This window comes from Barbus barbus (genome assembly GCF_936440315.1).
Source record: "Barbus barbus genome assembly, chromosome: 30".
In the NCBI taxonomy this organism is placed as follows: domain Eukaryota; kingdom Metazoa; phylum Chordata; class Actinopteri; order Cypriniformes; family Cyprinidae; genus Barbus; species Barbus barbus.
Window position 1 is genome coordinate 21,467,474 of NC_136758.1, and position 13,997 is coordinate 21,481,470.

Consider the following 13,997-nt stretch of genomic DNA (forward strand, 5'->3'; position numbering starts at 1 on the left):
ACTAAACCTTCAGTCGATTGGTGGCTTGCTGGGGGGCCAGAGACTTTTCAATCCAGGACAGAACCACTTTTACCCCTCAAAGAGACAGGTACATGACCTCAAAGTCAGGTCTCAGGATGGTGTAACCATAAAATGATTGTAAAAATGTAATATTACACTTAAAGGGACAGTTCAACCAAAAGTAAAAAATTCTGGCATCATTTACTTACCATTATGTTTCTACAACCCTGTATAACTTTCCTTTGCATTAAACATAACAGAAGATATTTTGAGAAATGTCTCAGTTTTTTCCCCAATGGAAGTGAATGGAAACCAAAACCATTTGGTTTCTTCAAAATACCTTCTTTTGTGCTCCACAGAAGAAAGTTGGGTGAACAGATATTGCACTAAAAAAAGGTGGACAAAAAAATATTTTAAAGAGAAAAACATCCATCTTTTGATACTATGCAGTAAAGAAGTTTCACACAGGTTTTCTGTTTCGATGCAAGTCACGTAGGAAAGAATAGGAATTATTCAAGTTCTGTCTATGTGGTATGGGGAGCAGGAATGTTCTTCTGGTTGGTTGGCAGTCCTAGTTGGTTGTTTTGAGTTTTGTAAACAAGGACAGATGCAACCTGTGGCTCAGATTAACTCATCAGGGGGTGAAGCCTGGGAAAGAGAACGCCGGCCAGCCTAATCTCCCTCCAAGACTGAACACAATCTTAAATACAACGCTACTATAGTTCTGAGAATGCACTGCAGCTCCCCATTGACTATATTTCAAAGGAATACAGGGTTTCAACATTTCTACACATTTTCAAAAGAAAATTAAATTCTGCTAACCTATGCCCTTGCCAAAATAATGCAGTTTGTTGCTATGTGGTTGCTGTTTTCTGAGTAAATTTAAAGCTTACAAAAACACTAATTATCATGGAATGTACATGCAATCATAAATCAATCAATATGACAATTCAAATCATATGGAAAAGCAAGTCACTTTGTATGACTGAGACATAATAGAGGCTATATAGAAAATTAATTCATTCTTATGGAAGACTGATTTTCACATACAATTGCAAATCATATTATGAGATAAACAGTCAAATATTATATTTCACTCTGAAGTGGAAACAGGCTCCATAAATTCTCAAGTAAACAACGTACTAACAGATTAGCCTTTTTGGATTTTTTTTTTTTTTTTAATTCAAGTCAAGTCACCATTATTTCTATAGCACTTTTTACAGTGCAGATTGTGTCAGCGCAGCTTTACAGTATTAATAAAGGTTTAATGACTTGTGCTCCATACACGTGACTGACAGCATGGATGCTATGGCATGTCATGATGGGAGAAAGGTTGAGGTGGAGATGTAGCTCCGCAGACAAACTAAAGATCACTGAATAATCAGATGAAAGCAGCCTGGCAGGCGCTGGTCAGATGACGGGCATCTGAAGACAAGTGCAAGCAAAGGTCTCTGTATAACAGTATATATGAAAGTCTGAAATAAATTCCAGAAGCAAGAAACCCAATGTTCTGTAACATTGAATAATAAAAATATCACATTTACTTAATATTTACTTAAATAAAATAATTTCTAATATCTACTCACATCAAAAACACTATTCTAAAACACCAAAAAAAGAAGAAAAAAAAAACATTTGTATCAATGCCAGGCTCTTCCAGCTCACACTATCAGCAGTAAATAACAGACATTTTTCTTCTACGGCTACGTGCCGCACTAGAGGTAAGGTTGTCATCAATCTCCTATCATGTGGCGGGAAGAAGTTAAGAACCCTACTGTTAGACTTGAGTGAATCTTGCTGATGGAATAGACCTGGCCTGCTGAGTGAATGTGTCAAATGTGCACTTTTACTGCAATACATTCATGTTCTTAGCGGATGCACAGATTCTACTCTTCTTTTATACCATAAATATACAGGCAAGTTATGCACATAACACATAGCTTGCACCTATCAGAGAGATTTTGAAACTTTGTATTAAATTGCATGGTAACATTCCTCAATAGTAAGCCATTTAAGATATAAACATCTGCTAAACTTGAAAATTATAAAAAATATAAATGGTCAATTTCCTCTGTGTACAACTCATTGAGAGGCTGAACAGGGGAAGGCAATATATAAGTAGCCGTGAATTAAAAGTAATAAACCAAGCTGCACTGGGACATGTGATTCAAAGGATAAAACTAAAAACAACGTAACCAGTACAGGTTATATGACCGTAAAGCCAAATGTGACGCTGTGATGTAAGATAAATTGGTATCAGTCCATGCAAATCAAAAGTAAACACACAAAGTACATGCGTAATAGCACCTTTAGGCACTTGTGACAGATACACACCCTCTATAGTGTCACAGGTTAGTGGCATTAAAGACAAAATAGAAAGTCAAAAACAGGAATGAAAAATCTCTGTAATATCCTCTGACTAAAGCAGTGACAGCAATCCATGTATTTTATCCACAAAAAATTATGTATTATTTTAATTACACATTACCGTTTGGGGTCAGGAATATTTTATTCACATGTATCACGGTTTACAAAAATACTAAGCAGCGCTGTTTTCAACATTGATAATAGTATTTCTTTAACACCAAATCAGCATATAATGATTTCAGAACTTATACCGACTCCTCCAAATGATCATTAATTTGCATAATTTTCAACCACAAATGAGTTTCTCAGCCAAGAATGAAATGCCTGTTATGTGTATGAAGTATCGAGTATTGAATTATTGACAGAACTGACAGTGCACCAACATCACAAGGCCAAGAGAGAGTATTAAACTCACATTAGACCTGACTTCATGGGCAGAAGCAATTAGTGTTGACCATGTGTTTTTTTAATACTGTCACAATACAAAGAAAGGAGCCACAACTGCCTGTATAATCAGTGTTTCCCTGGAAACCAATGGAAGTCTCAATCACTGCATGTTACTCACTGGCATAAAATGGTGAGCATCCTTTTCGGATGCCAATGCACACAATAGCATAAAACTTTCAATGCTAAAAGGGCACCGGGAAAGTATTTTAGGCATGTTTTGTAAGTCATCTATCAAAAGTGATCACTATTGATAAGATAAATTAAGAGAAGTATAGATTTTGTTAATTTAGTCATGAAATATGAATTACTTTAAATTCTTTATTTACAGAGTATGTTTTGTTTGTTTTAATTTCTTTTTTGTATTACTTTCAGGAAAAAAACAAACAAAAAAACTTTCTTCATGCTCACGATCTGCTAAAACACCATCACTTTGGATAAATGTGGGCTGCTTTCCACTAAACCATTAATCCAAGTGCCCAAACTCACCATTGAGCCCATTCGGTATGCTTCTGAGAAGATGGTTGGTTGATAGATCATCCATAGACCTCCTGATAGACATTATCTTTCCCTCTGAAGGTTTGTGAATATGGCTGTGGTGGTGATCAGGGCTTCCAGCACTGCCTGTGCTGGAGGTACTGCTCCCATCTCCAACATCCCTCACAGTAGCAGAACCACCGTTCAGATTGGTCAGACTGGATTGGCTGTCTATGGAGCTCCTGGATCCGGCTCCATTCCTCTCATCATCCAACATGAGGATGATCTCCTTCAGCTCCACATTCTCTCTCATCACACTCTCCTGGTTGGTTTCTAGGTCTTTCAGTTTTTGCTGGAATATACCAACCTCCTTCCACATAACACTGGCAGTGTACCTGCCAAATCTCTGCCATTCCCTTGACAGCTTCTTCCCTTTCTGCCGATCATCATCCAAGAAACAGCACAGTTCTCTAAGCTCCTGGTTGTCTTCTTGCAGTTTCTGGTTGACCTCCTTCAAGCTCCGTATTTCGTGGAGATGCACTTGTAATCTCCGGTTGACGTCCTTCATCATGTTCCCGTGCTCCACCATCAAGTTAATCTTTTCACCATCCACTTTCCGGAGTCTCCTAAGCAGCTCCACTTTGCTACATTTAAGCAGTTCTTCATCCGATATCTTACTTAAATCATCCCTTGGGACGTCTAGAATATTTTTTGCCATATTCCTGTTTTAAAAGTGGTCTGACGCGAGAGATCTGGTCACGATTTTTTAATCACTCCTTCGCGAAAACGTAGCGAGCAATATTAAACTCATAATTAAAATGAATCCAGTTTTTTCGAAGAACGAAAGCCTAACTCTGCAACGAAAAAAACTCACGTAACTGACCAAGATGAGGAAACACTTCTCCGCTTTAGATAGAAATTCTCCTTCTGTCGTTATTTCATATTTATTTCAGCTGGAATCTCCTCTTTCTGACACAGAGATATGACTCTCCGGCCGCGCATCCAACCGCTGAGGCAGATGAATGTGAGAGAATGCGCCTGTAGTTGCGCTTCAGCTCTTGCTGCATTGCCTGCTAATGCCACTACCTCTTCCTATAGGGGGCGTGTAACGACTCCGAGTTCACCTTGGAGCTGCTTTCAAATGTCACGTTTTTATCCTGGTAGATTTATAAATGGTCAAATGTGCATAAAATACTTTAAAAACTGTACTGTGGAAAATATATTAAAAGGAACATAACATTGGGATAACTATAAGACTGCACTAAAATAGTATTTTGATGCTTGGATGTTTCTGAAAATTGACAGATAGATATATAAAAGAAAGAAAGAATTGAATTTAATTAGGGCCCCTTGGCCTCTCAGACCACTTGGCCCTTTGATGCATTCAATGTAAGATAATCACTAGGAAACTCCTAATGTAAGCCTACTAAAACATTTTCTAATGTTTATGCTAAACTCCCCATGTAGTTTAAAGTAAGATATGAGCCCTGCCGTTAGGGGCAACATGGAATAGGGGGGTGTCAAAAGACATTTGCCCAGAGGTTTTTCAGTACCCCTAATTGAAACACTTTACCTCATCCAGATAATTACAAATAGTTTAATAAGCTTAAAAGAATTGCACAACTATTCACAAGCAACGTCAGTGACACATTAAGTGTAAAACTAATAATGTAGTGGTATTTATAGCACTACCAAGTGCTTGATTGCACCACTTAAAATGTGTGAATGGCAAATGATAGGGTTGAAAAACAGGGTTGATGTTTCAGCCAATAGGGAATCAGTAATATTCTGCTTCCAAAATCAGTTCATAATTTTCATATGAATGTAGTTACAAAAATAGCCACCAAGCTTTCTGCGAGCATTCAAATGGGGCTTAATTTCGTTAATAATAACTTTGTTAACCTATTTCTAAACAATGAAGCATTATAGCAAGAACATTCCAGAGGATATTAAAGAATACAGCAACATCAGAAAATTGCCTATTCATATGGTAATACGTCCTGTAATGTGAATGAATGCATAAGGAAATTTGAATATCAAATGATCTGCAATCACTTAAGCCTTTAAAAAGCAGATCCCACTTAATTGTGTCAGTAATGAATTTGGATTCTTGTGTGAACACATCGCCATCATGTGGCTAAAATTACTCAGCGCTCACATCTGTAATTATTAAGATAAGAACTGCTGAGAGACTCTTACAAAAACAAATATAATGGCTGGAACTGACCCAGAGACGGCAAAGAACCTGCATAAAAGATTCAGAGTGAAAACCTTTCAAAAGCCTAATTCTATGCAACAAATAAACTGTGGACAACAACGCCTATCTCCAATCTTTAGAAATGGGAATAGCTTGCATAATCTGATTCTATTATCTCATCACAAAAATAAAGTAGAAACAGACGCACTGCACATTAACAGCCATTAACCAGCATGCAGCTACTTAACAGTTATTTTTGTTTCTGAAATGTTTCCAATACAGAGGTTAAAACAAGAGTCCTAAAACCTTAATGTTTGCATGTTCATTCAGATATAACAATTAACTTTCGCATCTATATTCGCTTTAGGCTATGTATTTTCTGCATACTTGAGGTCACACTGACTCAGAACACAACAAAAGTGTTACTATCCTGGATAATAGCCTAATCAACTTTCTGAAAACTGAAAACTGTTTCGCTATACTGTGTTTTAGTTAGAAAAAGATTTAGAAATGTTATTTTTACACATAAAACAATAGCAGACTTTAATACACCAAACAGTAAGGAAGTAAAGCTTATTTCAACAGAACAAGAGTAGAAAGTGAGGGGATCCAAGTGTTTGAAACACTATGATTGCATAACAGCAAGAACAGATGGAACAAAGCTTATTGTTTTGTTTCAGCAATTCAAAGCTAGTGCTCACACTTTAATCCTCATTTTCTATTGAGACTGAATTTCTGTTTGGCTTCATATAAAATAACAACTGTTAAATGAATCCATTATTTTCCTCTTCAAAATATGCCAGTGTTACTCTGATCTGACATGAAAGCGCAATACACAAATATAATTAAAATTGTATATAAGCAGTCACTTTCCAGAAATGTGTTTCATTTCACTCCAGCAAGAACACATTTGAATGTTTTGACGTTCTGTTAAAATCAGTAAAAGCCATGTGTTAAGATTATACAGTACCAAATGTTAAGCATGAGCTAAATGGCGGCTTAACGGGTTAAACTAAACCTTAAACCTGTCGAAATTAGTTTTTTTAATCGTTTCTATGGTAAACTCCAGCATAACACACGTAGACATGGCAGGCATGAGTTACAGTCGGAGAATTGCGGTTTGGACCTGTGTGTGTCTCACACATCTGCTCAGGATGTCAGCCTCGTAACTCAAACAAGGAGGAGATGGTTTAGTATGATACAGGTCCAACCGATCTGCGATTCGTGTTTAGTCGCTACACAGTAAATAAGGCGTGAATTTGTTTGGAAATGGTTGATGATTAAAATCAGGGCAAAGTGCACGACTACATAAGTCAGTGAGGACACACGCAAAGTAGGCTATCCTCGCCATTGCATAACTTTTACTTCCATGTATCTGAAGTTGGACGCCAGGATTTGAGCGCTATGTGGTACTTTTGCGATGTTTTCGGCCGTATATGGCAATCACCGTTTATTTTGTTTTATTTGTTGGCGTTTTGGATCGCACCTGCGTTCCTGCATCCGCAGTGTTTGGATTTTAAACCTCCCTTTCAGCCTCAACAAGAGCTTCAGTTCTGTCAGATGTATAAACACTTCGGCTGCTGTGACTATGCCAGAGACCAAGAGCTGAAGGCAAAATACTATCGGATAATGGATAATTTCGATTATTATGGGTTTTCCAACTGTGCAGCGTACGTCCAGGATCTGCTCTGTCAGGTAAGTTTGGTCGACTGCACACATTTTTGGAAACAAATCTGATTTTTCTTTGTTCTGCTTGTTGCTGGTAAATGTACTCGAACCATTATATGTCCGCCTTTCAACACGTACCGCATTTTACAGCCATAAATTGTAAACGACGATGTCCAACAGTCTGCCTGCCAGCGTTGCCAGGGTCCTGAAACATGGTTGTTCGGTGAGAGAGGCCAAATGACGTCACTAGTAATCACGAGGAATCGCCAACATGAACAAAACTGAACCAGAAAAGACTTTTCAATGAACACATAAGAGCATAGCTAAAACAGAAAACATTTCATAGTCTTATAATATGCCTGTAATCAATTAAAAATAATGTAAAAAAAAACGGAAATAAGTAATAATAGTGGAAACCAAAAACAGTTTTTCATGATTCCTTTATAAAATGTTTAAAAATAACATTTTATTGTTATCTGTAAATCTCTTTACTGTGGACTAATTTAATGCATCCACGATCAACCCTTATGAAAATTAACCATGGTCATAGACCTGAACCACCAATCACTTTTTTAACCCTCGCATTGAGTTTATCAATGAGGCTAAAATTTATATTAAATGCACCAGCGCAGCAAAAATCTGGAGTTGTATTTGCTTGCTTGCTTCTGTGTTAAGGGATTCCCTTGTGTCCTTGTCATTGCAGAAAGGGGGTTTCCCGAGGTTGCTGATTGGCTGACAGTTCAGTAGTCCTTTGTAGTGAAGTCTTGGGCGTTGGCTCTTAGGGGTGTGCGATACTGCAAATTTTGGTATCGATCCGATACTGAGTAAATACAGGGCCAGTATCACCGATACCGATACTTGTCATTTAAAAAAAAAAAACATAAATTTAAATGACAACAACAATTAAAACATTTAACAATACTAATGTTGATATGATTACTATTATATTCACCTTAAAGCTACGTGGATATTATTTGACTTTCTAAAAGGACTTTGCAGGCAGAGGAGCCCAGAACATGAAAGCAATAAACAGTTTCATGTTAAGTATTTTCCTCCCATAGAAAAGAGTTATAAAAATAATTAACGTGGCTTAATAAATTAAGAACGTAATATTAAAAGACAAAACTCTGTATACACCTTATTAATGTTTCAAACTAGATATACAAGTAAGCAGATGTGTCCAGAATATGAAAGCAACTTTCAAAGTTTTCACATTATGCATTTTCCTCCCATAGAAAACCATTATAAAGAAAAGTTTAACGTAAGTGGCTTATTGAAAAAATTAACCTGAAGTATCGATCTTATCAGGCTAGTATCGATCCAATACCAATACTGACGTTGATATCGATACTATCGATTTTAGGATCGATACACCCCTAGAAGTTGTAGAGTTGTGGGCTGGTTGAAGTTTTAGACTCGAGGTCGGACTCAGAGACACGGCGTTGGCAAAGCACACGTAACTCAACAGAAGGAACAGAAATTAAAGTAAAAGGATGTAACGAGACTAGGTGGTTTTTCTTCTCATCGTGGTGTTAAGTAGCCGCTGGCATATAGGCCAGAGCACGCTCAAAGAGCGCTAAAAACAGCATCAAAAAGAGGTAGGAGCAGAAGAGGAGAGAGGGAGGCAGAAGAGAAAGTTTGATGGTGTCCTTAGTTTTTAAACTTGGCTTTCAGACACCTCCTAATGCTTGTCTTGACCAATTAGATACTGTTCTGGCTCTGGGTGTTGATCTCTCCACCCAATCAATAAATCAACATGTCGTGGTCAGTCACATTGTCCAAATTTTACATGCTCTTGTAGAATATAATTTTGGACATGATTTCTATAACAAGACTATGATACATTTGACAAAGAACTGATTGGAAGAAACGTTTAAAGCATGATTTTTCAAACTCATACATACCAAACACAAAATGACCCTTTAAAGTCGTTCAATAGTTATTAAAAAGGCATACACTATATGTGATTAAAACATGATAGTTAATTGTGTGGGTTACATACATGATATGGAGTTATGCATAAAAATGATTGGTTGCTAATAAGTCTTTTAACATGATTGTAGGTGCCTATGGAAAAGAAAGTCTCTTTGAAGTTCTGTGTAAGACCTAAAGGTCATGTTCTGTGAACAAAGGAATTTCAGACTCGGTCTTTGTCTTGTGTGTTGGGGAAAAGTCAATCAAAGGAAGCTTGTAATTTCAATCGTGGAACACGTGATGGCCATCTCTTTGACCGTCAGTCTTGATTACTTGCCCCAAATTTGACGATCTCCTTCCTGTGCTGGACTTATTGATAAGTGTTCCTTTTGTTTTAATGTTGCAAGCTGTTTTGTGACAGAGGCTTGCTGGTTAGGCTTTCTTCAGATGGGCTGGAGCTAGGAATCTGATTTATGACGTCCTGTTGCCTTGGGGTCTCTCTGGACTTTCGGCTCCTCATGTTTCAATGTTCTGATGAATCTTAAATTTGTCTGATTCGGTCTCTGATATCCTACATAACCATGTTTTTTTTTGTTGTTTAATTTGTTGTAAAACCATGGTTATTTTTCGTAATAGAATAAACACCCTAGTAACCAGTCAAAACTGTCTGGCAACTGCTAGCAACCAGGGGTCAAATAGGGTCTTTCAAAGTATTTAAGTGGTTGTGGTTTCTTAGAGTAGCAGACATGACTTGTCAAATCCATTGCTTGAGGCATCGTGATTCAGTTACAATCCCTCACTTTTCCTGTTTCTTTTCTTCAGGAATGCTCTCCACACGCTGCTCACCTTTTTGATGCTGAAGACCCCAGCACACCGTTACGGACCATACCTGGACTCTGCCCGGACTACTGCTCTCAGTTCCATTCCAAGTGCAGATCCTTTCTTACCTTGTTGTCTGATGACCCACGTCTTTCAGAACTTGAGCATGACCAGCGCAGACTTTGTCAGTACCTCGAGCTAGATGACCCAGATTACTGTTATCCTCATCTGCTGAGCAATGAACGGTTGACCAAAAATCTGGGCCGCACCGCAGCGGACTCTGAAGGCTGCTTGCAGCTGTGTTTGGAGGAGGTTGCCAACGGACTCAGAAATCCTCTTGCCATGGTTCACGCCAATGATGGCACGCACAGGTTTTTCATTGCTGAACAAGTTGGCCTGGTCTGGGTATACCTTCCAGATCGCTCAAAACTGGAAAAGCCATTTCTAAACATCACAAAGGCTGTGCTGACATCTCCATGGGAAGGTGATGAAAGAGGCTTTTTGGGACTCACCTTTCACCCTAACTTTAAATACAACGGGAAGCTGTATGTTTACTACTCTGTTGAGGTGGGCATTGACGAGAGAATCCGTATCAGTGAGTTCCGTATCTCTTCTACAGATATGAACGTGGTTGACCATGCTTCAGAGAGGTGAGCAGTTTTTCTTTGACCCTATGCTTTCATATTGAGTTTTGAGCATCCAATACTCCCTGTGTTTTCATGTCCCCCTCAGAATCATTTTGGAGATCGATGAACCTGCTTCTAATCACAATGGTGGACAGCTTCTCTTTGCTGATGATGGATACTTATACATCTTTACTGGGGATGGTGGAATGGCAGGAGATCCATTTGGGAAATTTGGAAATGCACAGAACAAGTAAGTTGTTCTGTACAACATCAATTCATCAATTCAGTTTGGTACAAGAAGGACAGATTTCCTATAATAATTTTCCATCTCTTATCTATATGTAACTACTAGATCTGCCCTTTTGGGAAAGGTTCTGCGCATTGATGTAGATGACAACGAAAGGGGGCCACTCTATAGAATCCCACCGGACAATCCGTTTGTGCATGAACCCAACGCTCGTCCAGAGGTGTTTGCCTACGGGGTAAGGAACATGTGGAGGTGCTCGGTAGACAGAGGAGATCCGAACACCAAGGAAGGAAAAGGACGAATCTTCTGTGGGGATGTGGGCCAGAATAAGTATGAGGAAGTAGACATTGTGGAGAAAGGCCGAAATTATGGCTGGAGAGCAAAAGAGGGCTTTTCTTGTTACGACAAAAAACTCTGTGCCAACAGCTCCTTAGGTGGGCATACCGTTGCTCTCATTGTCAGTCCTTCAGATTCTTAATGTTTGAAAAAGTCTTTTTCAACCCATAAATTCTTTTACATTATGAACTCTTTTACTTCTAGATGATGTTCTTCCAATTTATGCATATCCACACAAAATGGGTAAATCTGTCACAGGTGGATATGTTTACAGAGGCTGTGAAAATCCAAATTTAAATGGAATGTACATATTTGGAGACTTCATGAGTGGGTAAGTAATGAAATATATGTATGTATTTATGTACACTACCATTCAGAAGTTTGAGGTGATTATGATCAAATCAGCATATTACATTAATTTTTGAAGGAAAATGTGACCCTAAAGACTAATGTCTGCTGAAATTACAGCTTTGCCATCACAGGAATATACTACATTTTAAAATCAAAAATGATTTTATATTGTAATAATATTTCACAATGTTACTGAACATTAGTGTATATGTTGTTGTGTGATACTACTTGAGGTCTAACTAATTAGATTTTTTTCAAAATGACAAACATGAGCTGTATGTATTTCCACAGACGCCTGATGAGTTTAAAGGAAAACAGAAACACACACAATTGGGAATACAGTGAGATTTGCATGGGTATGGGCCTGGCTTGTTCATTTCCAGGGCTCATTAACAATTACTATCCATACATCATATCCTTTGCAGAGGATGAAGCAGGTATGTACCCAGAAAGACTATATGTTCCTTTTTAATGCTTTATATACTGCAAAAATGAGTCACTATCGCCTCCTAGTGAATAAAAAACCTGTTTAGACATTTATAGTAATTTGATCAATATTTAATATGTCTTAACTTGTTTTTCCTGTGACCAGGCGAACTCTATTTTATGTCTACCGAAATACCAAGTGCAACATCTCCGACAGGTGTTGTGTACAAGATTATTGATCCCTCAAGGTATTAATTTTTTATCATTCATGAGGTAGTCTCATGGTGTGCAAAGATCAGCTTGTGTTGCCTCTTAACAGACTTTACTCTCAAAAGATGAAAAGGCTGTGTTGACAGCAATATGTGCAGCTGTAATCTATCTCTTGTTCTCTGACATAGATTAAATCAAGCCTGGCCAAGTACTACATTTTGACTTGTTCCTCCATTTCTTAAAAAAAAAAAAGAGAAGAAAAGAAAAGAAAAAAATAGAAAAAGAAAAAATCTGGGTAACAGTGAAACACTTACAAATGAAGCGAAAGGGGCTGTAAATGTTAAAACACTCACTGTTAAAAGTATAGCCATAAGACATAAACTATATGCATATTAGCATGATTTACTTTTCCGTTTCTGTTGTAATATCTATCCACTTTTACAGCTACATTGTGATAATGTAACACCTAAAACAACCATAAAAATTTCAAGAACTACTTTACAGCTCAAATAATATATAATACAAAGTTTTAACAGAATAAGTGCTTTTATAAAAAAAAAAGTGCTTTTTTATGTGAAAGAAAACAAGAGACGAGTTATAATAAAATCTGTGGTAATCAACTTTATTAGGCCACAAATAATGTCAACCGAACCCAGAAAATTCATTTAAAGAAATTATTAAAATGCTCTTCCTGCTTTATTACAGACGTGCACCCCCAGGAAAATGTTACTATGAGCCTCTTTCAGTTCGTGTTAGGAGCAATCTTATACCATTCGAGCCAAAGGAAAGTAAGTTGGCTGCCTTTTTAAGAGATCTAGAAAATTTGTACATCTAAAACTGTTTTGCCATGAAGCTATGGGCTCAAAATATTTCATGTTCTGCCAAATATGCAATAGAATGCCATAGGAATAATGCATTTTTCTAGGCCCAGTCAGAAGTTAGCATCACCTTGGGATGATGGAACCCAAAGTTATGGCAACTCTTTTCCGGGTTTTAAGACTCATTCCTGCTGCACTCTATGACAACATGATTGATTTTAAAAATCCCTTTTTTTCACAGCACTAATAGGAATCCATGTTCCAACAAAGAATCCCAGACTCTCAAATCCAGAGGCACCTCCTGACACTGGCTCAAAAGACTGGCTTCAAGAGCTGCTGGACATCCTTAGAGAGCAGGACGAGCAGATCACCCCCACACCATTCACCCCAACTACACCCAAGCCCCTCAGGACATCCAGGCAGAGGAAGGCTAGACGCAGGAAGGGCAAGCACAAGAACGGAGCAGTGAGATTGGTCGGGGATGAAGAGGGTCGGAGGGATCGGGGAAGGGTAGAAGTATACGCTAATGGGGAATGGGGGACCGTTTGTGACGATCTCTGGAACACCAAGAATGCCATAGTGGTTTGCCGGCAGCTCGGGTTCCAACATGCACTTAAGGCTGCCAAGCACGCTGAGTTTGGGGAGGGGACGAGCCTGAAGATTATTCTGGATGATGTGCAGTGTGAGGGGACAGAGGAAACTCTCTTGGACTGCCAGCATGCTGGGATTGGCACAAACAACTGCGCTCACTACGAAGATGCAGGAGTGATATGTGGAAATTCAGGCCTGGAGTAATCTGAAAAGTTCAGAAACAAGCTTTTTGTTATTAGTTGTAGCACATAGGTCTACCTCATCTTTACCAACTGCAATACAGAAGACAGATGGATGATAATAAAATGTGATATTTGAGTTTAATTTTTTATCGTAACAAAGCATTCATGTTCATGGTTTGATGCTCAAATTCATAGACCTATGTGGATGTTTTATTTTGTCTCGATCAATGAGGTTGTTATCCAATACATTACGTCATTGCATAACTTTTGTAACAGTTAATTTTTCCATCTTTCATTCACAAATAAATTTGGAATGATGACGTT

The 13,997-nt window shown here is 38.1% G+C and overlaps 2 protein-coding genes across 2 annotated transcripts in view; one reads left to right on the forward strand and one right to left on the reverse strand.

Moving 5' to 3' along the window:
• Positions 1 to 4,382, reverse strand: part of LOC306850306 (coiled-coil domain-containing protein 85C-A-like) — a 36,590-nt gene extending 32,208 nt beyond the window's left edge. Inside the window, exon 1 of the mRNA XM_079385872.1 lies at positions 3,301 to 4,382. Within this exon, the coding sequence (XP_079241998.1) occupies positions 3,301 to 4,006 (706 nt within the window). The 5' untranslated portion in view covers positions 4,007 to 4,382. The remainder of the gene's footprint in view (positions 1 to 3,300) is intronic.
• Positions 4,383 to 6,566: 2,184 nt separating this feature from the next.
• On the forward strand, positions 6,567 to 13,997 carry LOC306850862 (HHIP-like protein 1). Its single transcript, XM_079386800.1, has 9 exons — positions 6,567 to 7,180; positions 9,890 to 10,536; positions 10,619 to 10,762; positions 10,865 to 11,193; positions 11,300 to 11,426; positions 11,738 to 11,883; positions 12,039 to 12,120; positions 12,788 to 12,870; positions 13,142 to 13,997. Exons 1-9 carry the CDS (start codon positions 6,890 to 6,892, stop codon positions 13,693 to 13,695), a joined length of 2,403 nt encoding a protein of 800 aa, XP_079242926.1. The 5' UTR covers positions 6,567 to 6,889; the 3' UTR covers positions 13,696 to 13,997.